The 24,650-nt window shown below is 39.2% G+C and overlaps 1 protein-coding gene and 1 long non-coding RNA gene across 4 annotated transcripts in view; one reads left to right on the top strand and one right to left on the bottom strand.

Moving 5' to 3' along the window:
- Nucleotides 1–24,650, top strand: part of GNAS (GNAS complex locus) — a 172,138-nt gene that overhangs the window by 141,533 nt on the left and 5,955 nt on the right. For 2 of the 3 annotated variants that reach the window (XM_067307741.1, XM_067307742.1), the window contains exons 6-11: nucleotides 17,455–17,509; nucleotides 20,418–20,491; nucleotides 21,193–21,251; nucleotides 22,754–22,874; nucleotides 23,396–23,526; nucleotides 24,359–24,426. In XM_067307741.1, the coding sequence (XP_067163842.1) occupies nucleotides 17,455–17,509; nucleotides 20,418–20,491; nucleotides 21,193–21,251; nucleotides 22,754–22,874; nucleotides 23,396–23,526; nucleotides 24,359–24,426 (508 nt within the window). The remainder of the gene's footprint in view (nucleotides 1–17,454; nucleotides 17,510–20,417; nucleotides 20,492–21,192; nucleotides 21,252–22,753; nucleotides 22,875–23,395; nucleotides 23,527–24,358; nucleotides 24,427–24,650) is intronic. The other variant, XM_067307744.1, reaches the window with a different exon arrangement.
- LOC106492807 (uncharacterized) lies at nucleotides 18,185–22,141 on the bottom strand. The gene is made up of 3 exons (XR_001294052.1): nucleotides 22,123–22,141; nucleotides 21,325–21,428; nucleotides 18,185–18,246 (listed from the first exon to the last, which is right to left on the bottom strand). It is a non-coding gene; the product is annotated as an uncharacterized lncRNA (long non-coding RNA).

Below are 24,650 nucleotides of genomic sequence, written 5' to 3' on the forward strand. Positions count from 1 at the left end.
TTCCCAAGTGCTCTCCAGCTGTTATGGGCTGCGTTTCGGTTTTGCTCTCCAGCGCGGGTGGATTGCTAACGCGCAGCCGAGAAGAGGCAGCCGCCAAGGGGGGACGGGCAGGGAAAAGCAGGGCAAGGCAGGACTGGACAGGTCAAAGCAGAGCCGCTTTCACTAAATGAAGGAAAAAAAAAAAAGCTGGCCTCCTACCAATGTTTAGGATCAGCAAGGTGTTGAGCCGTTTCCCAGTTTCAATCTGATTGGAGCCAAGCCTTCCCAGGCTCTTGTGAAGCAGTAGCTCCACTGCTGCTTAATTGCTTCTTGTTTTGAAAGGTAATTAGGAACTTTATTTAAAAATAGTAACTTTAGTATTCAGTCCATTAAATTTGTCACCAAGGTGTTTTCGTTAGACTCCCAGCTGCTTTCTTATTGGAAATGTGAGCTAAAAATAGGTAGGATTTCTGCTGTGCAGTGACTGGTACTGTACCTCCATTTCAGCCCTGATTTTCCCTAATGATGTGAAATGTGTTTGTTTCCCCCGGAGCTTTCTTCTGGGTTGTATTTAAGAAGGTCCTGCTAATTATGCCAAAATCGTGTGCTGTGGTTTTCTGATTAAGTCACGTGTCTATAAAGAATATGAAACTGATTTCCCTCAAGACAGATCTCGCGAATGAAAGATTAGTGCCGCACCCAGCGCGCTTTTCATTAGCGCTCATCAGTCTGTAAGAAGTGTTTGCAGTAATTCAACAAATACCTGCTTTTTAAAAAGAAAAAAATTAAAATAAACGTACATTTGTTACTCTTATTCTGCCGGGTGGGATTTACCCTCGCGGTTCAGTTCTCGTGAGCAGCCCCTCTCTTCTGTATGCTTTAAATCGGGGGCAGATGGTGCCACGCTGACAATCGCCGTGTTTCTGCTGTGTGAAACGTTGTGCCCTCCGAAACAAAACTGGCGATTACCAGAACGTGTGCGAGCACACCCTGCTTTTACACGTACATGGACTACAAGGTGAATCAGGTTGTAGCATCCTTGTTTGAATAGTGTATCTTTTGATTTCTGAACTGTGCTGCCTTTATTGCTAGCATCCATACCACGAGGCATCGTCCCGGATTAGCACTGGACACGCAGAAAACAGAAACAGATTTTTAAGAGTTAGACATATATCTGTCTGTATAAATGTGTAGGAGCAAGCATACTTGCTTCCTAGAAATCAGTAATACATTATAAAAGTTGTGCTTTTCTATCCTTATGATAGTTGATGGGTTTTTTTCTTCCTTGGAATACGTTTTGGGTATAACTGCAGCAAATGTATGCAGCTTACACCAGTAAAAATGAATGTAGGTAGCAGGAGGAAGCTCTAATGCAGAACAGTGTGGTTTGGGGTTTGGGTGGTGTTGTGTGTGTTTAATAGGCCTGGTATTTGGAGTTACAATCAAGAAAGTCAGTGACCCGAATGTAAATTATATCAGCCATGTTTTTTCTTTCTATTGTCTTTAAACAAGGAAACAGAAAATTGTAGGATGTGTTATTGAAACGTAGGTCTCTCAAATGGAAGTTGGTTTGTTCAAAGGAGGGAATTTTTCTTTTTTTAATTAAAATGTGGGATACGCTTATCTGCAAAAATACCAGTGATGCTCCCTTAAAACCTGTAATTAGATGCAGTGTATAATTCTGGCATGGTTGACTAGCATCTCAAATCTTTTTTTTATTTTCTCTTATGCTTGTTGGCAGTCTTGGACTTCCTGTGCATGTGCATTTGTACAAAGAAGAGAAGTGCAGTTTTACAAGCGGTAGGATCCAAATGTGGGTGGGATGGGGCGCAGGAAAGGCGCCGCACTGAGAGCTCTGCACCTGTCATGAGTCCGGATCTGGCACCACGGGCAGTGCAGGGCAGCGCGTGTGGTCAAGGCACTGCGAAAATGGCTTAGGCTGAAAAATTTAGACGAACAGAAAACTTTTATTTAGTAGCTGCACGTTATTAACTACTGTGTAATTTATCAGTTGCTGCACTTAGGCACTTTTTTTTGTGGTGAATCTAAGAATTTGCTGCTGAGTAGAGGAAGTGGAGTCAAAACACTGCAGCGTGATGATATTTCATGTGTGGTCTTAACGTTTATAGCGTGTGTACGTATAAGCACCTGATAGAGGGGAGGTAATGCTAGAGCTCGCTCACGCCCCTCCAGAAGCATTTAGCTTTCTCGGCAAGCTTTCTCCTTATCTGACCCATCTGCTCGTGTCTCTTCTACCTTGGAGTCCTGGCTGTTCTTTTTAGTGTAAACCATAATCCGGAAGCTCTAATTATAGTAATGCAGAACAAATGGAAATCCTGGAATTGTCTTTTGCAGTCTAAATCACATAGTTTTTAGTTACAGGTATCAGAGCGATCGGTGAGCCAGCATAGGCTTGTGAGGTCTTAATCGCTCCCCGGAGCTGCGGCGTGCCTTGCTTCCCTAGCCCGCGTCTGAGCGGCACGTGTGTTGCCGGGGCTGTGGGATACCCGCTGCGCCGAAGGCACGCACGTGAACCAGCACGGCGGCGCTAAAAGGTGCCGTACACAAGTGCTTCCTTGCAGCGAGACGTGATAAGAGGATTCCTGTTTGAATGCATTTATGCAAAATAATGGACTTGGTTATTAAGCACAGCTTTCCGAGGGTAGCCAAAGCCCCAGCTGGGTTCGTGGCTGTTAATGTGTGTTGATGTGGGGAAATACGTGACATTTGGGGGAGAGTAAATACCTTCTTAGTCCCCTTCCCGTCTTTCCCACTGCAGCAATATTACCCATGGTTTTGAGTGCCTGATTTTGTTCAGTTCTTCCCCGAGACTGTTTAATGTTCCTTTTTATGTAGAAGATGAAATTTTTAATCTGTTAATAAATAATTTAGGTTTAGGATTTCATCCATTTGAAATGCAAACAAGAGACACTGCCGTCTGCAGACAGAGAGCTGGTCGGGGGGGGGGGGTGCGCCCCACCGGAGTCGTAGGGCTTTTCGTCGTCTGGTGGAATTTGGATTTGGAAATTTGCTGGAAGTTGACTGCACACCCTGGGCTCCTCAGTGAGGCTTTGATTTCCCTCAGATTCCCTGCTGCCCATCTGTGATGGAGTAGAAAGAACTACAGGGCTGCATCAAGCCCGCTCGCTTGTGGTGCTAGAACAAGTTGTTACTCGTAGCTTTGTGATACTGCTGCTTTTCAGTGTAATAAAATAGTTAATGATGTCAACAGAAACCAGCATCGCTGGCGCACTGGAGTTAATGCCTGCCGAGACGAAACTATTTTCCACCGCTGGCTGTTTGGTTCGTGCTACCTGCACAGTCGACCTCGCAGCACCACGTTGCGCTCGCTGCATAGCCATCGCGGCCGGAACCTTTTTTCTTTTTTCCTCCTTCCCCCGCTCCCTGAAGAAGAGGGAGTTAAAGTCAAGGTTTCCGGAGAACGAGGAGGTAATTTGGCAGAGTTTTGCGTGGTATAGCGCAGCGCAGCGCTTCTCTCGGACCTCAGTGCAAGGGTTGGTGTTCCTCAAGGCCCTTGCGCTGCCTGGGAGCGCAGGGAACTGTTTCGGAGGAGAAGGACGGGGTTGTGGGGTAAATCCTGTGCCCGCCTTCTTCAGTCCTTGGCCTCTGTGTAAAGTCTGCCGGTGAGGATGCCGTCTCGGATGTTAACTGAGACTGCAAAGATGGCTCATGTATGTCACTGAACCACCATCTTTCGTTCCTTCTGAATCCGGATAGTCTCACCCATGTGAGGTTCCATTTCTAGACAGAACTATCCATTCTGGTATGAATGGCCTTTTAAGTTACAGTGCTTAAACAGTTATGTTCTATGAGTAGCATATTTAGTAATTGTTTAGGTAATTACAACATTTATATAATTGTAATAACTAGCTTCACCAAAGCTAATTTGAAAGAACAAATTCTGCCTGAAACAACTGTGTTATCACTTCCTCATTATAACGTGTTCTTAAGTTAGCTAGAGAATAAGGTATTCTAAAGGTCCTCCCGAATTTCCCTTCGCCTCCTTTTTCCTGTGAACTCGCCCTGCCACTCTCTCTTTTACACATGCACAGGCATCACCCACGCGCAGCGCTGCACGCTTACTCCAGGACTATCTCGGCTCCGTTTCTGCAGCGTCGGACTTCTCAGGTGTGAGTCAGTGCGTTACAATAGAAAACCTCTCGGTGCCGAAACCAAGAGACGTGATTCTTGGCTGAGGGAGGAAACAGGCTGTGGTTGTGCCTTGTCAGGGATTTTACTTTTCCTGTACACACTTCAGTCTAAATTCTGTGTTAGCTCAGTCCTAAAAGCATGCAGCTTAGAAAAGTCCATGGCATAGCGGTGACCTTTTCAAATAGGTTTTGCAAAAAAAGGAAGTGTATTCTACTCCCTGGCTAACAGACCTTTCAATGATTAAAGGTTTTAATACCATTTTTAAGGTCTTCTATAGCCAGTCTCCTGTTTTGGGAGATCAGATTTAAAGGAATTCATGTTTTTGTAATGATTAAAATTCTGCTTCGGGATTAGTTGAGTAGAGTGAGCAGGTCTGTGGAGAAGAGAGGGGAAGGGCCAAAATATTTTATTTAAATGATTCTAAAATGGCATATCATGTCCCTTGCTAAATTAATGCTGTAGGTGAGCCTTTTTAAAGCCAAAGCATTCTGTGAGGTGTGCATTTTAATTGTAAAGTTCTAAAAAGAGTAACTGTTTCAAATGCAGTTTTGGGAAATACTCCATAGTAAATGTCCATTTATTGCTGTTATCACAAACAAAATTCAAATAAGTGAAGGTGGAGGGTCCTATATTAGATTTTCCTTTTAGGAACAGAGAGCAAGGAATCAAATATCTAAGCAAAGAGCAAAATCATGAAATCGAATGACAGTTCTTTTTGTTTGATGTGTTAAATTTAAATGAGCAACAGAAGGCTGTGCTACTTTTTCAGAAATGTGGTCACTCCCTGTTACGGCTTTCCCACAGTAGTCGTATATTCACCTTTATTGTTTGCCTTTGAATTTGGCTTCAAGCTCGATTTCTTGCTCCTTTTATCTGCCTGAATGCAATTGTACCAGAGAGAGACAAACACTTCACTTAAATTTGACTTCTTTATTGTATTGCATGGCAAAAGAATACTGAAACAGTTATTTGCAGGCAATGCCTTTGCAGTAGCCGAAAATTAATGTCTCTAATGTCTCAGAATTATCAGTGTAAAATGGCTATTGTAGCTCCATATCACTTGTTTGTTTTAAAATGAAATTTTTAAAGTCTGTCTGGTATTAAATTTCACGATCGAGCACATGTTTTAAAGAAGAAAGAAGAGTAACTTTATATTCTAATTCACTTCAGACCTGAGAGGTGTGCTCTTTACAGGGGCCGTAATACAAGATGCCAGTTTGTGTGCCTCCTCTTACAGAGGGCTGGAGTTGTTTTTCCCAAGTTCGGAAAAGAAGAACATTTAAAAAAAGGCTCCTGAGAAAAGCAAAAACTGAAATGTGAGCTGCTGCAAATTGCTTAAACTGTCAGCTCCAGAACAGGTATTGACAGGCAGGTTCTGCGGAGAAGCTGACTGCCATTCCAGGCAGAAATGCCCGGAGCAAGGATCATGTGCGACACTAGCATAGGAGTTATGAAAGACTTGAGCTTCGTATGAGCAGAATAACGGTCAAAATTACTGCATTTTTGCAAAAAAGTTTAACATCCTAAAATATAAACAAAAGCATCTCCGTTGTGTTGGTGCTTAAGTAGCCAAAATGCCAGTGTTGGATTTACAGTCTTGTGTGTTAAATACATCTGAACTGTTTCTCTGAAGACCTTTGTACAAGTATATTTATTTAAATAAGGCAGTTAAATCCTCCCTATCACCATGTTCAAAAGGTAGCAGTCATATGTCCCCCCGTCATTTTGGACTCATCTGGGGCCTATGTCCGTTCTCTGAATTCTGCCTACTTCTCTAGTTCCTAAGGAAACCCAATCCTGAGATCAAAATACTTCCTATCAAGTAAGAGCGTATCATCTCTACCTAGCTACCTTTCTAAAATTTATGTTAAAAATGATGTTACCTGTTTTTTAGATACTGTCTTTGCAGTGTTTAGAGATTAGATTTTACACAAGACACACACAAGTTGAAAAAATGTAAGGACTGTTTGAACCTTTGATTTGTTCATTTTTGTGCATCTCTGTTTCCTCAAATAGGGCAACTAGTATGAGGAATTTGTGTATTCTTTATCATCTGAAAGTTGTGATGCAAATACCAGTAATTAATACTTGTAAAGCATTTTGCTGCCTTCAGATGGTATGGTTTTATTCGTACTTCTGATCTCTTGTTTCATTGTCTGTCTCACTGTCTGGCTGTCCTCTTCTTTCTGGTCACAGTCAATGGGAGAAAATGCTTCTGCTAACACCATCCCAACGATTGCAAAGTTATGGGGCTTCAATGAAATGTCACTTCAAACATTCTTGTTTCAGCCACCTCTAACTCTTTTCCACTTTCCCCGCTTCTCTCACTTTACCTTCTTTCTGCATTTGCCTGTTCTAACTATTTTAGTGCTTCATTAGAGGTCAACTTTTTACCCAGTCTTTGAGTGTTGTTTTTGCCTGTATCTCGTTATGTAAAATAATGGCTATTCTGTTATTTTGAATTTCCAGTTATCTATGTGAAAAATGCAAAAAAATAAATCAGCATATTTTGTGTAGGATAGGTTTGTCCCAAGAAAATCCTACAATTTTTGTTTAGATTTTTTTCCCCAAACCTTGATGTCACTAATTCTGTCAGATTAATGCAATTTTAAAATTGCATTAATGTGGTGGTCTTTATCAATTGAATGTAATTCTACTGATTCGATGGCACTGGAGGGAGCTAAAGACCACGAGGACAAGGTTCATATAAATACTTTGCTGAAACACAATGAAAGGATATCCCATTAGGTTCACCTGTTCTAATTGCTTAGAGCAGCCTGCAGTAGGGGCATGGATTTTGGAAAAGCATATAGGTTGTTGCTGTATTAAAAATGAAATCTGAAATTGAAGCAAGCATTTATTTGCTGAACTCAAAGATGTGGGTTTTTCAAACAAATTTATATTCTGTAGAGGCACTCTTTAATTCTGTTTAAAATTACTCATATTGATTCTTGCCTAAGTGATTTTGCCTGAACTGTCTCCTTAGGGTAGAGTAGCATAAACCATTTTTAAACCCATGTGAGAAAATCCATTGGATGCTGCACCAGCTTCAGTTAAATAGGTTTTGAAAAATGATTAAAATGTAAAGTTACCCTCTCTGTTCAGCCCCCCTAGAGCCTGGGAGCGATGCGGTCGGTGACTGCTTTTGGATTAGGTCTGTGGCCTTAGCCTACAATTAATAACAGCATGCAACAGAAAATCATTGACCTTGATTGTAGATGTAGACCTTTTTTTAACCTTCCAGAAAATAGGCATGACAAAAAATACACCCAGAATATGGACATTGGAAGGGGGTTGGGTTTGTTGGAGGAGGGAGTTCGCTGTATCGTCTTAGAGCCACGTGTGATCAGCCATACTTGATTTCTTGTTATCCCAGTTTGATGGCTTTATAGGTAATAAAAGACCATGGAAACAGAATTTGTTATTTTCTTAGAATTAAGTATTGGCCTTCAGCTTTTCATTCCTTTTGTAAAATTACAAATCGTAGTCTTCAGTGTGCATAGCTCTCAGTGAACTAACTGCACACGGTACAAACCTTGATGCGATACACCGGAGTTGGATTCTTCCAGATCACGGTCTTTGAGAGACAGAGAAGGTTAAAACCCTGCTAAACAGCAGGAAAGGCAGAAACTGCTTTAGGTAAGTCGCAGAAACAGCTCTGCAGCGTTGGCAGCCTGGGTGCGCAGAGACGGACGCACCGACTTTCACATTCGCCGTTGTCGACTCCCCCCTGCTCCCACCTCCTCGTCTGGGGTTAGGTTTCCTCGGGACTCCGGCAGCCTGGGCGTACCGTCCCGCACTCCTGCTGCTGCCAATAGTAGACGAGTTGTTTAAAGAGGGGTGATGTTTTGACTTCTGATTAATTCAGCTCTTGTTATATTTTAAACAAATAGGGATAAGAAAACATGAAGACAAGCAAACAAATGTAAATTGTGGAGGAGAAGAGATGGTGTGCCCGTATCTAAGGGAATATACTTGATAGTGGTTTGCAAGAAACATGGTCACGAGTTAGATCTGAGGCTCTCATTCGTTTGGCCTGGCAAGATTCAGGCAGAAAAGCTGGAGAAAAGGCAGGAAATGAAAAATTCTGTTATATGAATGGTTAATTGCATCGCGTTTTTTCATGTTTTTCTTCTTCTTTTGTTGCCTATTAAAAAAAAGGAAAAAGAAAAAGTTAAATGAGGATTGCGCCATGTTCCTCCCCGCTCACTAACACGGCGTTCCTGCCTCAGGCTTGCCCTGGAATCGGATCACGACATAGTGATCTCATTCATACCGTTACCTCTCATTTCTGTACCCAGCCTTGGCCTTGGATCGGCTCAAGTTTCCTACCAGCAGGGCGAAGTAATTTTCCGGGGTGGGGTGAGGGGCCGTTCTGGAGTTATCCGACATATACAGGCTTGTATGGCGGGGTGAGCCTTGGGGGCATACAGTAGTAGGTTGTTTTTAATCGCTGTTTTGGTAGTTGTGCGAGTGCGAAAATACCTTTTTACAAGTTCGAAAGGTATGAGTGAGGGCGGCTGGAGAAGCCTTAAGTGTTCGGGGCTTCTTTAGTTTATGGGCAGGGGGAAGGCCACGTGGAAAGCCACGGGACCGAGCCCCGTCACGGGCGAATGGCTGAGGCGCTCGGGAGAAAGTGTGCCCCGGGTTAGCGGAAAGCGAGGAGGAGCAGCAGATGCTCTGCTCGGGGAGGCGTCCCTCCGGAGCCGCTCGGGGAGTAGGAAAGGTCCCGCCGCAGCCGCCGCCACAGCCACGCGTCGGGTTAAGGAGTTCGCGGCAGGAGGAGCCGGCAGGCGTCATCCCGCGCAGGAGTCCCGAGGTGCTGCCGAAGGTCCGGCGTCGGGGCCGAGCGGCGGCTATGCCTGGGCCGCCTGCCCGTGTTGCTCGCGTTGCCAGCGCCCTCCCGCTCCCGTTGCTCCCCTGCAAAGCCAAAAAGTTTGTACATTTTATGAGTGAGAGCGAGCTTTCTCCTAATAATTTATTTCCTAGAAAGAAATAAGTTTTTTTTTTCTTTTATTTATATAACCTAATCAAAGCTTGCAGTTGGTTATGGGCTCTTTAACTTGGAGTATTTTTACAAAACCAAATCTGTGTTATGTTACATTACATGTTATAAAGTACACTTTCCAAAAGATTTCTGTGAAAACTGCTGTTTTCTAAAATATACATTGTTTCAAGGGCCAGTGAGCAAAACTGTATGTGGTAAAAGGAAGGGGGAAGGGAAGGGAAGTTTACGTATGGATTTAAGCCTGGATGGAACTTACTCTACAATTTTTAGAAATGAAAATATCCATGTGGGGACCTAAAGGAATCCTGTGGGCTGATGGTGCAGTTTGTGTGGAATACATGTACTAGTGTCTGTATGGCATACGGAAGATATTTTGCTGTGGCTTAAATGCTTATTATAGTTGCAGTATTTTGATTACCATCTGTAGTCTCTATTGGTTTTTGATAGAGTTACTAAGATTTTTTATTTTGAGAGTTGTCGGTTGTGTTATATCACACTGACTACTATTTCCAGTATCTGTGAAATAGCTAAGTCTTACAATTTCAGTCTTATTCCTGAACTGTTGCTTTCATATGCTGCTGAAAATATTGAATCTCCTGATTATACAAATGCCTACTGTTGGGTAATATTGACAAATACGCTGAATAACATTTTTGACATAACATTCTGTTCCCACACAGATAATTTGGATGTAATTGAATGGGTTGATCAAGAGTCTGTGCTAAAAATACAACATTTTCTCACCCACTAAGCGCAAGAAAACGCTCGCTTAAAAGGCAGTTTTGTCAGGCAGCGCCGCTGAGAAGTGGGCTGGGTTGTGCAGCGACCGACTGATCCTGCCTTTCGCCTCCGAAGGCACCGCTCAGCTTTGCCGCGGGCTGCAGCTGCGGCCGCTTCGCAGTCTTCGCCTCGTCCGCAGCCCTGCTCCTGCCCTGCGCGAGGGGCCGTGGCTCGCGGCGAGAGCCGGGGCGGCGGCGCGCCAGACCGGACCCTCGAAGGCGCTGGGTAGTCCCCGAATGATTTTAACTGGAGCAGAGTGCTCCAGCCCCTGCAGGATCTGATCCAGGGCGTCGCGCAGCCTAGCACAAGCACTGAAATATGCTGAAGCCAAAAGTCTACAGAAATAGTTAGAGGGGGAATTTTGAAGATCGTTTTTCTTTCTTTTTCCTTATTTTAATGGTCTCCTGGGCAAGGAACAGTATTGTTAGAGTTTCCAAAGTGGTACAGCTTTGCCGCAGACCAGGGGGAAGGAATGAAAAATAGGCGGCTGAGAAGGACTGAACGTTTAGTACGCAGTAAAGTAACTTTTCTACTTTTCTGCATCCACTATCAAATAAATCTTGCACTAACGAGCGACCAGGCTTGTTTCCGTGCCTGCTGCTCGCTCCTGCGTCCGCGCAGAGATGCATTGTACCTTTCCAGCCTTTGAAACGGCCTGTGCCTATTTTTATTTGTCGAGCTGGGGCTGGGCTGGCCCCATTCCAGATGTGTCTCACAAGATTTGGTGCTGATGAGCTATTTATAGAACTGTGGTTCCATTGTCATGGCAACCGTGCTAGAGGCCAAGGCGGCTGGGAGCTATTTCTGGACTTGTGCTGTAATGTAAAACTGATTGGGAAAGTTAGTGCATCCTCTAAGCCAGACTAACTTTAGACAGGCAGAGAGAAAAAAGAGACACAACTACGATTCCTTTAAATAGATTTTTTTTTCCCTTTTCTCCTACCTTTTCCCCATTTGCTCTTTTCGATCGCCGGCAGTTTTTTGAAAGGCTGTGTTACGGTCTGCTGTCTTTGCTTAAAATTCATTCAGGTCTCATGGCCTCCTGTAGGGTTGCACTTTTTAATTATGCAGTTTAGGCAGCAGTGTGCGTAACCAGCCCTGGTTTTAGGGCCAGGTTTGTATTTCACGGCAACACAAAAAGAAGGGGGCTTTTCTGGGCGGTTGGTTGGTTACGTTTAGGGGTTTTTGCAAGAGCTGCAGTTCTTTATACCCCATAGTTTTAATATTCTATTTTTTTTTAATGTGTGCTTCATGTACTCCACACCATATAAGGAACTGTAACCTTGATTACCACAAGATGATTCCAAATATATGGAGTCATACTTTTCAGCTTTCTCATTATTTGCTTCAAAATTAGACCCATGGTGCCCCTCCGCCTCCAAGTGGCTGGAATGCTCCGAGGTTCTCCTGTAATTAAAGCTGGGGCCGCTCTCAAAATCACTTTATGTGATATGTACCCATTGGTATTATATATAATTAAATTCTGAGCTTTAGGTTTTTAAAAATCTCCTTTTGTGTGACTCTGCCTCTAGAAGGAAATCGTAATAGCCAGTTGACTCAAAACTGGAAATGAAGAACTTCTTGGGGAGGTTTTCTAAATAGTTATGTATCTTTTGGTTTATTTCTGTTTGAGTCTTATACTACTTATTAAAGTTCATTTCCAACATAACTCTGTTTTTGAATGGTGTTCTTATGTGTCTGAGAACTGACATGCAGGATTTCATTACAGGAACAACACATGTGAGGTGTTTTTATGTGCGATACAGTACTCGTACTTATACCAAGAATATTTGTTACATACTGTCTGTACGTGCCTTTCTCTAAAGGTGTTTTCTATTGTAATTTTCTTTGTGAAGTAATTAAAGTAACTGCAAAGATTTTGATAATTTTTTTTTCTTTCCTTATCTAGTTTTGTTTAGGGAAAAAAAGAGCTGTGTTTTTCTGAATATTTTTTAATTATCCGGTAACATTTGTAGCATGACATCTATCACCACCTTAACAGTAAAAATCTCAGCTTTGCAAATGATAGAAAATATAAGCGTATCTTTTAAATCAAAAACTCTACCCACATCCTTTTTTTTACTGCATTTTGAGAAAATACATGACAAGCTTAGATTCATGTACTGCCTTGTTTGTAGCATGCCATAAATACTAGCAGATCGAATGTTTGCTTATTTTGTCCACATCGTTCCTGTACCTTTGCCTGCTTTTCTGCTTCCCTTACAAAATAAACTAGTTGAAATACAAAAGAAATCTTTATCAGCAGTTTAAGGAGAAGGATTCTCTCTCTTCTCAGTCTGCTGCTTGCTCCCAAGAATAGCAGAAACAGGCAGAATTGAGGGACGGTCGACGTGTACGTGCATGCTCGCAACTGAAAATAAACCTCGTGCCCTGGATTTTTTGTCAGCGTATTGACCTGCCTGGGAAGCCATGCTGTGGACACTATATAACAGACCTGACTTTTCAGGGTTTGGAAAACTCTTCTGTATTGCCCTTTTTTTTTTTTTTTTTTTTTTTTTTGCAATAAAGTTACAGGACGTGCATCATGTGTTTCTCAGCTTGAATACCCTTTTAAAGACTATTATATGTCTGCGCTATACCTATGACTGTGTAGCTTCAGCATAGGTAAAGTTAGATGTAGGAACAATTTAGCAAATAGTTAACTGTTTTGCTTTTTAGAGAGCTGTTTCTGAATAACATTAAAGATTATGGCACGGACTAAAAAGGGAGTAAAGTAGAAGTAAAGCATGATCTGTTCTGAGAAATAAAAGAATTGCACTCTTGTTTATAAACAGTATTAATGCTGAGTTAAATTTCAGCATAAAACTGCTTTAGGGAGCTTCGAGCCCAGTTTTGTAGTCCCTGATCATGTATAAATAAATAAATAAATCTGCTGGACATTAGCACAATTTGTTCTCTAGGAAGATCAGTAAGCAAATAATTAATTTATTTTCAGACAGAGAAACCTGAATTGTGAGGACTGCTTTAAAGGTGATCAGGGTAAATACAGCCGTGGTGAATTCTTAGTAATATCTTGATAAAGCACATGACTCAGAGGAAATGAAAATTCCATTTCCACTGACTCAAGGGACATTGGGCAATTAATTTACTCCTTGTGTGCCTTGATTTTCCTACCTTTAAAATAGGGTTAAAGTGAGGTGTGTATTTCAGGATGTGATGGTAGAGACAGGAAATGCAGCTTGAATGAAAGGAGGCAGGAGCTGCAAGCATGATTTACTGTCTGTAAAATACCGTGAGGCTTTCAGAGGGAAGAAACTTCACCAATACAGACTTCCAGCACTACTGGTGAGGGAAATCTTAATAAATGTTTTATTTAGAGTCGGGACTGAACATTTGAATTGCTTGATATGCAGTGTCGTACTGATACTAAAGACGAGATCCTAATATGCCACATGAGCGACATTTTGCATGCAAATTCAGGTTATGGCTTGACAGGAAAAAAAAATCTGACGGAAATAAAACTCTTCAGGTATAGATGTGTTGTCTGTTTGAAGAAACCTTTCCAGTGTTATCCCAGATTCAAAACAAAAGGTGCTCTTAAGAGAGATCAAAAATGTTTCCTTCTTGTCAACCATTTCATCAGATCACAATGACTACAGTTAAAAAGACTGGCAAGTCACCCCGTGTCTTCAGCAGGGAAAATAATAATGGAAATGCAGTTGTCTTCTGCTGGTGGTGGTGGTGGTGTCCACTTCTTCTCAAAATGGTGAAGTTATGTTGTTTCTGGAGGTGGGGGTTTTCATCTGCTATGTACCTTTTCAGTGGAAAAAAAATGAGTGGAGACGGTAGTTCTTAGTCTTGGAGCATCACTGCTGATTCACTAAACGCCCCCCAAATGTGAATTTATCAATATAAGAATTTAGTTCTCTGTGTATGAACTCTTAAACTCCAGAAAGAATGGGTAATTTGCTTATGTCTTGATCTGAAAATTGGAACATGGTAATAGACTTGTTATAAATTTGGGAAGGATGGGGGATATGTGTATGACTTAATTACTTTGTCCTAGCAGGAGTAAAAGAGAGCTTTTGTGTATGTGTCCATGAGAGATCTGCCTTCTAAGTGCACCCCCTAAAAAATTAAAGACACTTGATACTTCACAAAGATCTGTTTAAAACAATTCACATGTGTTTTTCCTTCCCTGAGTTGAGGAAGGGGCCCTGAAAATAAAGTATGATTTTTATTTCAGATCTTTTTTTTTTATTCATACCTTGCATTTTAATACCCCAGGGACACATCTGCTGCTGTGCTAGGGATGCTACTTCTCAAGTTTTGCTGACTACAAATGACCTAAAAACTTTTTTTTTTTAACATGCATCCTAGCAGTGCCCTTTTTTATAACACAGGCAAAAGTGCCTTATACTTAGCGACAGTGTTTTGCAGAGCAATAACTGCTCCTGTTATTTAGTCATGTCCAGAATCTGGCCCTAAGTGAGAATTGGCAGTGATGCTGAATGAATGGTTTGCTTTCTGGAAAATAGCTTTCTCATATAATCTCTGGGAAAATTTTACAGAAGTTAACTGACTTTGTAACTTGGTGCAAGACTTGTTCTCAATATAAAATTTGTTTTTGTGGTTTGGCAGTTTTATTTGAATTATTTCACCAAGGTGACTTTTCTTTCTCCCTGTGAAATTCGTTGTTGACATAGGTGGGCAGATCTCCAGTAGACTTAGAACAATCTATAACAGCAGTGAATTCAGCAGGCAAAGTAGTACTTAAATGGCCTAACTTATGTTTTGGGTAGAGCATAACTAAAAATAAAAATTACTGATGATGAATTTGTATTTATTTTCAAATTGCCTTTATTCTGATTTCATCTGATTATTAGTTTCATTAACTTGATAAATCATGTACTTAAAAAGATTTTAGTCTTGACTGATGGTGATTTAGAAGTCTCTGAACATAGTGTATTGATCTTTTCTGAATTCTCATTCTTCCCACTATTGCACCTTATTTTAGATGCATCAGACTAGATGGTGTTTCTACTATTCTTTCTCCTTTCCAACACAAGTAATTTTGCAGTGGATCAATTGAAAGAATGAACCCTTTTCTGTATGCTTGTGCGAAAAGTAAAACTGGTTTTAATATGTCTCTAGCCCTTTTTAAAGTAGCTAGAGCAGATTTTATGCAGAGGGATATGCACAGGAGGAAATCTTCATTCAACATTTTGCTTTGCTCCCTTTTCCCTAAAATGCAACTGGAAGCAGTGTAGGTTTTAACTCTCATGCAGTGACAGACTTTCTTCTTGAACTAGTATTGTTATGAGTATCAGATGTTGATGAATGTTAGGACTTGTTTTGGGGGGAAGAAGAAATGTTTATTCCATTCGAACTTGTTTTACCTGGCATGAATGTTGCTATTGGAATTCATCTCAAGTACAGTACTGCTTCTCCTATGTGGCTGATGTTTTTCAAGGAAATCATAGGCCTAAAAATAGTCTGCATAAACAACAGTAAGAGGTTTGTACTTTCAGTTCCAGGTTTTAGCAATATCTTGTTGTTATTTTCTAATTGTCAGTTTCCAAAATCCATTAAGCTGATTAGTGGAGTGTTTAAAAACACAACAAAAAAAACAAAAACAAAAATCCACCTCTCATGGAACCTTGCAGAAATGTTGTGCTTAGCTAAATTCAGTACAGAAAGGCTGGGACATTATAGTAATCACCTTTGAATCTTGACAAACATGATATGTTCTGAACATTTTTCAAGCATCCTCCAACTTGTGAAATGTATGTTATCGCCACATGATTCTGAAACTGTGGTTTTAAGAGAGAATACTTTAGAACAGTGTGGAAAAATTTGTACTAGCTGCAATTCATAGTTGTCGTACGCATTTAGTATCCTCTGTGTACTGAACAAAAAGCTTTACTTTTTTTTCCTTCAGATTAGAAAAAATGAAGTATTACTTAACAGCCTGGAAGAGATTATAAAAAAAGATCCAGTATGCTAATTGCAGTCCAAACTTTGTCATCAATTTGTCTTTGTATATCTGTCCTTGTATCTCTGTCTCCATGTCACCTTTCATGATGGAAATTGATTTTTAGGCTTTGTTGTATGTTTTTAATAGCACGTTTATTAAGACACATTTTAATGAATTAGAAATTCTGCAAGTCTGAAACTGAAAAAAAAAATACTTTTCATTTGTCTGTGAAACAAGATGATCATCTATTTCCTAATGAAAATTGCTTTACTCTGAAGCCATTGTAAAAATATGTGATTATTTTTCTTCTTCCCCTGCTCTTCATTGGAGGTTTTAGAAAGTCAGTTGAGAAGTAGGAGCTGAAACTGAGGGCCAAAACCCTCTTGATTTCAATGGGATTTGGGTTTTTGAATTGCAAATCTGGGTGTTGGCTACCTGCACCCCCCCACCCTCTAAATTGTTGCCTAAGTCCATAGTTAACCTACTTTCAAAGCAAACTTATCCATGTATAGAGATGGGAAGGGAAAATTCATCTTTTCATTGATTTCTGCTTTATGAAGAAAAGAATTCAGGCAAAGGAATTTAAAAGGAAACTTAAAGTATATTGGTGTTAGGACTGTGATTAATCATTAATGTTACCAGTAACGCTGACTGCAGAAGCATTGCCAGGTTTCCTAATAATACGAAAATGGAAGGTGTCTGAGTACTGTGCAACCCTGCTGCCTGCTCCGTATGGAACAGTATGACTGGGGGGCTCGTTGCCTAAAATCTGGATTCTGGAACTGTTGTTTTGCCATGACTTTGAATTTCATTGTAACAGCATAAGAGAACAGAGTTGACAAATAGGTTCCTTGGTTTTTTATTCTTCAAGTTAAAAATTAAAGATAATCAGAAGGTTACAATTAATTGCTAAAAACTTTTTAAAGACCTTAAGGTACCATCTTTAGCTACGCTAATCAATTTGAGTAAAATAAATCCTTTTTAACTTATTTGATCCACTACTGCTGCTCCTCCAGAAAGTGAACTGAAAAACTGGTATCAAAAATTGACAGATAAATCAGTATTCCTTCTCACTTAACTAAACTTGCAGTGAAGTTGGTGCATGGATTTCCTCTATTAAAAGAACTGTAGCGAAGACAAGTTTAAGAAAATATTCATCTTACTTTCAGGAAAATTAACATGTAGGCAATTTGAGTCATTGTTTTACTGCTAGCTGTAGCAGATTATATTCTACAATTTATATGAAAATATTATCCAAGTTCAATTACTTGTATGTCTGTTAACGGGATGGGGGGGGTGTTGTAATGAGATTAGCAGGCTTGATAGATAAAACTGTGAATTTGGCCCTCTGCTGGACGGTGCTAGGAAGCGCCAGGAATGCATGTTTTAAATACTAGAGTACGTCTGTTAAATAACTTAAGTGTATTTAGCATTTTGTGAAGCTGAATGTATTACGATTTCCCAACTGCTGTCTGGGAACTTGTCAGTTCCTAAACTAAACTTGACACTTAATAAAACCTTAGATAGTTTTTCTAATTTGAAAATGAAAAAGTTGCTTTTTCTTTCCTCTCCCCAGTTTTCTAGACAAGATTGACATAGTCAAACAAAATGAGTATACACCGTCTGACCAGGTAAGTAAAGCTTCATTAAGAAATTACACAACTTATCTGCACCCTCTGTCTTAGTTTTCCAATTGCCATTTGTGGTGCTAGTGCAGGTATTATCATGTACTGTACATATTTAGTATTCCAGTAAAAATTAACTTTTACTTGTATAAGCATGATCTCAACCCAAGCGACAATGTACTGTGAAATTAAAATCTGTCCAGATTTAAGACTTATGTCATATTTCTGCAACAGGACAAATCAAATATTAATTTGAATGAGTAATTTCTAAAGTTTTGTCCATCTTGCTGAATAACTGTCATTCATTTCCTTTGATGCAAAGTTTGTTGGTATTTTCTGAGCTCCACTGGCTCCCACTGTAAGCCAGATTTCTACAAAGGCAGGAAGATGCGTTATTCACAATTAAAAATAACTGTGCATCCCTTTTCATGTATGCTTGCTGATAAATAAAAGGACTAGCAAAATAAATAGCAGTATACTTCGCCAGGTACCAGTCTGTCAATGCATCTTTTTCTGCAGGATAGATTCTTCTCAAGAATGGCGAACCTTGTCATTAAAGGCAATTGTCATTAAGACTAACTTAAACTTTCTTCACAAATGACGCTCATTTTCCAGTCAGGATCAGTGTATTCACTGTTAGCCGTAGCTTAATATTGTGTGTTCAAAACACGCAGATCTGGCCTTGTGGGTGGATTGCAGACTCCAGAATTACGGCTCAAGGAGTAGAAATGTCCATCTTTGATCTACAGTGAAAAGGGCAAGCGCATTTTGCAAGATTCTGTTTACCTTCAGGGAAGAACAGCTTCTCAAGTTACTAAATAACATACATAAAAATAGGCTTTTCTGAATGCAGATGATAGTGATCTGAATTTTAATTCTTCCTGAGTGTTATCTAACCCTCATTTGCAGAAAGCAAAGCATCGTGCATATTCTTACCCTTGTGGAACTCTGCAAATTTCATCTGACAGTTAAGCGACTCCACAAGGTTTAACAGAAGAGGGATATTTTAAAGATGACCTTGTCAGAAGATTTTATTTCATATCAAAATAGTAGTAGGAAATGTAGTCTTCATTTTGTTACAGATAATCTGAGAATTTTCTTTAAATCCAAATTGCTAATCCAAAATCACACGTGTATTCCTAACTTTCTGCTCATAAATAATGCAGTTAAGCATGTAGCATACTTCTGTAGAATAAATAACCCCAAAAAATTAACTTCCCCAAAATTTTCACAGGCAATATTAATGAGAACAGTTTGCATCCTTTTGGTGAAGTCATTTGAGAATAAATTAAACATTCATCCTTTTAATATCTGAATTTCTTATAAATGAATCTTTTTCGTATCACTGAAATCATTCTATTTTCAAGAAGCAAAAAAATATAAATATAGGTTATTGTATTTGAAATTGGGAGGAATTAAGCTGCAAATGTGAAACTCTAAAGTCAGTGTCCCAGTTTTATATTAGATGCTAGGGCTGTCAGGAGTTTAACTTGTAATTACTTAGGAGCATGTTTAGGACCATTGACTGCGTTCAAGCTCCACACAGGCACATTGCAAAACTGAGGCCCATGTGTATCGTCCTCCGGGATGTTATATGTTTGTCCTAAAAAATGATGAGTGTAATAATTGAATTGTTTTCCTTCTTTTTTTTTTTCTTGAGGTGGGTGAGCACTTTTCTTTATCATCATACTTGTATTGATTTCTAGAGATGCAGAGCTGCAGAGAATCGAGTTTTCCAAATTTATTTCTGCTTATTGGGGCATTTGAATTTTAAAACTATTTCAAACAAGTGGATTGCATTAGAACAATGTTTTATCTGTATTTCAATATAAGAGGATTAAAATAGCCAGACGACAATAATTTACTATCAGAAAACTGATGTTAAAATGTAGCCATTTTGTTTAATGATTTATCAGTGTTGTATAACCTTTGGATTTTGTGTGGTTTGACTTTGACTAACCAGTTTGGTACCTATGTAATAAGAACAGTGCTTTTATTGTGTATACAAATTTTTTTACAGCCTACTCCACTTACATGGTCTTATCTCTGTGCTGCAAATATTACAGTTTAGCTGCTATTTAGATCCATTTGTGAGCAACACCAAAACTTTAAGTCCTAAATTATAAAATCTTTAGTTGAATTCAGAGAGGTATTTTGTAGTAGGTTATACTTGGAATGGGAAGCCTGTACAAATTAGGTTCTTCTATATTAATTACCAGGTAGGCATTCTATATGGCTGTCACTGCTTTACAGCACCCGGGAAATAAAAGCCAATACAGTTGGGTTTTGATAGGATTTTGTAACAAATTGGTAGCCATTTCAATTGCTTGCAGCTCTGAAGATCTGATGATAATTTTTCTTTCTACAGGAAATTTCAAACTTAACCTTTGAAAAGCCCATTTCTTACAAGATTTAAATGGTTGAGCTCCCAGTTTTTTCAAGGAAAAAAAGGAAAATTCTGCGATCCAGCCGCTTCTTTTAATAGCCAAGCACTGAACAGCTGGGGAGAGATGTGTCTTCTGGGGTTGGGAAGTGGTTGGTGGTTGTGTAAAGATCCAGTTGTGCCCCACAGTCCCAGTGAAATCTGTGGCTGCACTGTCTGATCTCCCATGGTCATCCTGAGCCACTCTGAATTTCTGCATAAGTGGCCTGTAGATGGTCCCTTCTCTTTCAAGCTTGGCTCTTAACAACCTGCTTATGAAAATAATTGTGCTTTTAAGTGGAGCACGCTTATATTTGTGCACACATTTTCAAGATCAGAACCTTAAATGCAGCTTCATGATGCTATACTCCCTGTTTTTGCAGTACAGCATACTCTGTCAGCACTGGGTAAAAGGTTTTTCTTTCTGTTGCTGGATATATGAAGAATTCCCAAGTACCTGTGTTGAATCAGTGACTTTTCTTTTTTGCTTAGGATCTTCTCAGATGCAGAGTTTTGACATCAGGAATTTTTGAAACCAAGTTTCAGGTGGACAAAGTAAATTTTCAGTAAGTATCCTTCTTTTCTTAAACAAACACGCACACATACGTATGTATGTATGTATAATGCAGAAAAATACCTGGACAGAATAAATTCAGCAAGCTGGAGGAAAGACTACCCTGTAATCCTTGAGACTACTTTTGTATTTCTTAAATTGATATTTAGTAGAACGCAAGTATTTTCTGAGTTTTGAATTTAGTAGGCTTGCTCTAAAAAAATGCAAATTGGCCTGTATTTTTTATGCTTTTAATTTAAATGGCAAAGAACAAATTATTTTTCATCTGGTTTTGCTAATGCGTTTTCTGAGTATTTGATTCATTGCTAGTTTGTATAGTGAAATATTTGACCAAAACCTTGTACATATCAGAGTAACGGAGAATGCGTGATCTCTCTAGTGTCCCAGTTTAGAAAGATTTCTTGACCTGACTAAATATTGCTGAATTCTACTCTCATCTTGTTGACTTTAGAGTTGTGGTATCTGTTTCAGTAAATGGCTTGTTGCAGGATCTTTTTTCAATGTCTTCCTAATTTGTAAAGGCAAAAGTGACTATATAACATGCATGCACCAGAATTTCTTACTCTTTTATCTTTTTAGCTTCTAGAACACAGAAGTCCTAAAACTTCTGATATGTTCTGTTTGCATTTGTAAAAAAAAAGGGGGGGGGGCACAAAATGCACTCTGATTCAGATTTGTGATTTTTGTTCTTAGTATGTTTGATGTTGGAGGGCAACGAGATGAACGCCGAAAATGGATCCAGTGTTTTAATGGTAAGATTAGAATTTATGTTTGTTTCTGCAGAGTCCTCTGCAAAATTTTAATGCCCATTCTTAAATCTCCTACCATGTAAGAGCGGGTTCCTCTTCCATGTAGCTTGAGGGATTCTCTGAACAGTCATTCCAGCTGGAATCTTTCTTGTCATGTAAACTGTAACTGCACAGAACATCCTTAGGGAGAATGTAGGTGGAAAGGAAATCAAGTTTGATAAATTAACATAGTTTGTCTATCTGCTTAAGCTTCCCTCCCTTCATTTAATTAGATTTTTTTTGTTTGTGTCTGTGTTTGTGTGTTATTTGCCAACTATGCGAGTGTTAATTTCCAAGTTATGTTCTTTCTTCCAGGTGAAGATATACATGTATTTGTGCATATATAATATATATAATTACAGTATAACTAGTATAAACTAGTATAGTATAACTAGTATAACTAGTATAAACTAGTATAAACTCCCCATGTGATTTAAACTAGGTAGTTTTGTTTGTATCCTGAAATGTTGCATGTACCTTCCCTAGAGCTGTATATTTTACTCTGTAACTCTGCAAGGTGGTGCATGAAATCTTTCTCCACACAAGTTTTCATAAAGGTAGAGCTGATGAACATATTTTTATCTTTTTTTATTTTGGGAAGGTCCAAAATACATATGAAATTATGCAAAATTCTATCTTTTGTAGACAATTTATAATGAGATTCTATAGAAAATATAGAACACATTGAATTCTATCTTATTTTGCTGCAGTTGCTGTCATAGAGCATCATCTGAACACTTCAGATATATGTGGAACTGCTCTGCAATATTTTCTTATACACTACTACTAACAGATTTATTTGATTTTTCACTCTGCTCCCTCCTCTTCCTGTTACCTCGTGATCTGACTCATTTCTCCGCTGTTGATGTCTGAGGCAGATGAGTTTGGAAGTCAGTATGAGGGGTCTGGAGCAGCAGAGCCACACAGAATTACAGCATCCTGGAGGCTGTGATCCTGTGAATATCTCCCTGGAAAGATGGGGGCCTCTGAGCAGTATAGCACGCACTAGGAGGAATAGGGCAATTAAACATGAATCCACAGTGATTTACTATTTTTATTATTACTATTAACACGGATCAAAAGTGCCATTGTCCTGGAGACCCCCACCATAGACCGCTATGTCCTTTCTTGATTCCCCCGGAGTTGCTTTCTAAACTACTTTATGCTTCTAAATTTTTTTTATATTTTTTCTGTTTCTTTCCTTCAGTTTCTCTCTCTGCCTTCTATTCCTTTCCCTTCTGTAGCTACTTCCATTTTATCAGCTCCTGTTCTCTGGCCTGCTTCTTCTCTATCTTTAATGATTTCTTCACTTTCCTTATTTCTGGTGCTTAGAAAACAGTAAGCAATAGCATTCCATACTCTTCTCCCAATGAAGCTGAAAGTTTGGCAGCTTTTTGTTGAACTCTGGGATTCTTGGATATTTCTTCTGAAATCTGGTACCAACTGATGGGTATTTCTTGCTTTAGATGTGACTGCTATCATATTTGTGGTGGCCAGCAGTAGCTACAACATGGTCATAAGAGAGGATAATCAGACCAATCGGCTTCAAGAAGCACTAAACCTCTTCAAGAGTATCTGGAACAACAGGTCTGTGAATTGAAGTTTCGTTGTTCATATCTAAATTAGTAATCCTATCTTACATTATAGTAAAGCCTTGTTACAGAGTAGCCTTTTTTATTTGCTTCTCACAGCACGGTCAAAAATAATCTTTGTTCACAATTGCCTACCTGTTACATTAACACATAATAAATTCGTCTGACTGAAGAAAATTCTGGAAAGTTACAAATTAGTAATTGCCATATCAGGGATGAGGTAATTAAGGCAGTGATATAGTGGTAAATAAAAAAGTGGGTAAGCTCACCTATTTGATGTATTTGGATAAACAGTAGAAAGTGAGTAAATTTCATTCCTCAGATTAGAAACACGCAAACAAAATTCAGGGTGTGTATGCTCTGAATTATGCCACTGGATTCAAGTAGGAAAGGAACTGTTCAAATTTGTCACAGTGTGTCATATGAATATGCTGTTTCCAGTACTGGATTATGTTTCTTTTTACTATTTAATCCTCACTATGTCTTCTCACAGTGTTTGGCTTCAATTTTCTATAGGTGGCTACGGACCATTTCAGTAATTCTTTTCCTGAATAAACAAGATTTGCTAGCAGAGAAGGTTTTGGCAGGGAAATCTAAAATTGAAGACTACTTTCCAGAATTTGCTCGCTACACTACACCAGATGATGGTAAGGTGTTTTTTTGTTTGTTTGTTTGTTTGTAAGTTTTATCAGCAAATTTATCGTTTCCTTGTTAATCACATTTGTAATGTTTTTGGTAATTTCAGCTAAGATTTGAAAACTCTGAGCAGAAATAATTTTAAGTGCCTTTCAGCAAAACTGTAACGTTAAATATTATGTATTAATGAGAAAATTCTGTCTTTTATACATTGAATATATTAATAATTTCATCATGCCAAGATCCTACTACTATGCTGGTAGACCACATACAGCTCATACCATACTACTGCAGGGATGCAGCAGTGATCTTTGAGACGTGAGATTCAAGGTCGGTTCTGTTGCTATATGTTGCAGGTGGTTGCAACAAGTCAATGAAGTGATCCTTTTTTTAAATAGGAAGTCTGTAATGAAGTGTCTGCCTCACGGAACTGTGCAAATACATACATACAGTTATAAATGAATGGCTCAGTAGTAAATATAATAAATATATCCATTTATCCTGATAGTTTATCTTTAACCTCACTAGTACTGTTCCCAAGTAATTGCAGTGTGAGATCCGGTAGTCGTAAAAATGTCCTCTGGTCTCCCTTGTAGATAGCCATATTTGTAGTCATTTTTCTAATCTGCCAAAGGTCTGGTATTATGGACATTGTAATACTCTTTTGTTCTCCTGAAATCTTGCTGGTTTAAATAATATGTTATGGTTTGCTGCATCTCCTAATCAGTGTTGCAAAGTATGTTTCTATCACATGTGAGCAGAAAACAGAACAAGTTACGATTTTTAAGAGCTATCACCATGAAACATCTGTTTTAATGAGATATTCATTTTATTATTAATCAGCAACACCAGAGCCTGGTGAGGATCCCAGAGTTACAAGGGCCAAGTATTTTATTAGAGATGAGTTTCTTGTAAGTATTCCCTTTCCTTCAGTATTTCATATGTGAGTTTTCTCAAACATAACCTTAGGCACCTTCTAATATATCAAAACTGCTGTTACTTCTTAGGCTGCTTACATTTAATGTCTGCACTGCATAAAACACTAAGTTAGGTTTAAAAGCTTTGCAGCCGTTTGTTAGCTATTCTGTATTTGTTTGTTGACAAAGTACATGCATTATGTAACAAAAGAACCGGT

Source organism: Apteryx mantelli, chromosome 18 (genome assembly GCF_036417845.1).
Source record: "Apteryx mantelli isolate bAptMan1 chromosome 18, bAptMan1.hap1, whole genome shotgun sequence".
Taxonomy (NCBI): domain Eukaryota; kingdom Metazoa; phylum Chordata; class Aves; order Apterygiformes; family Apterygidae; genus Apteryx; species Apteryx mantelli.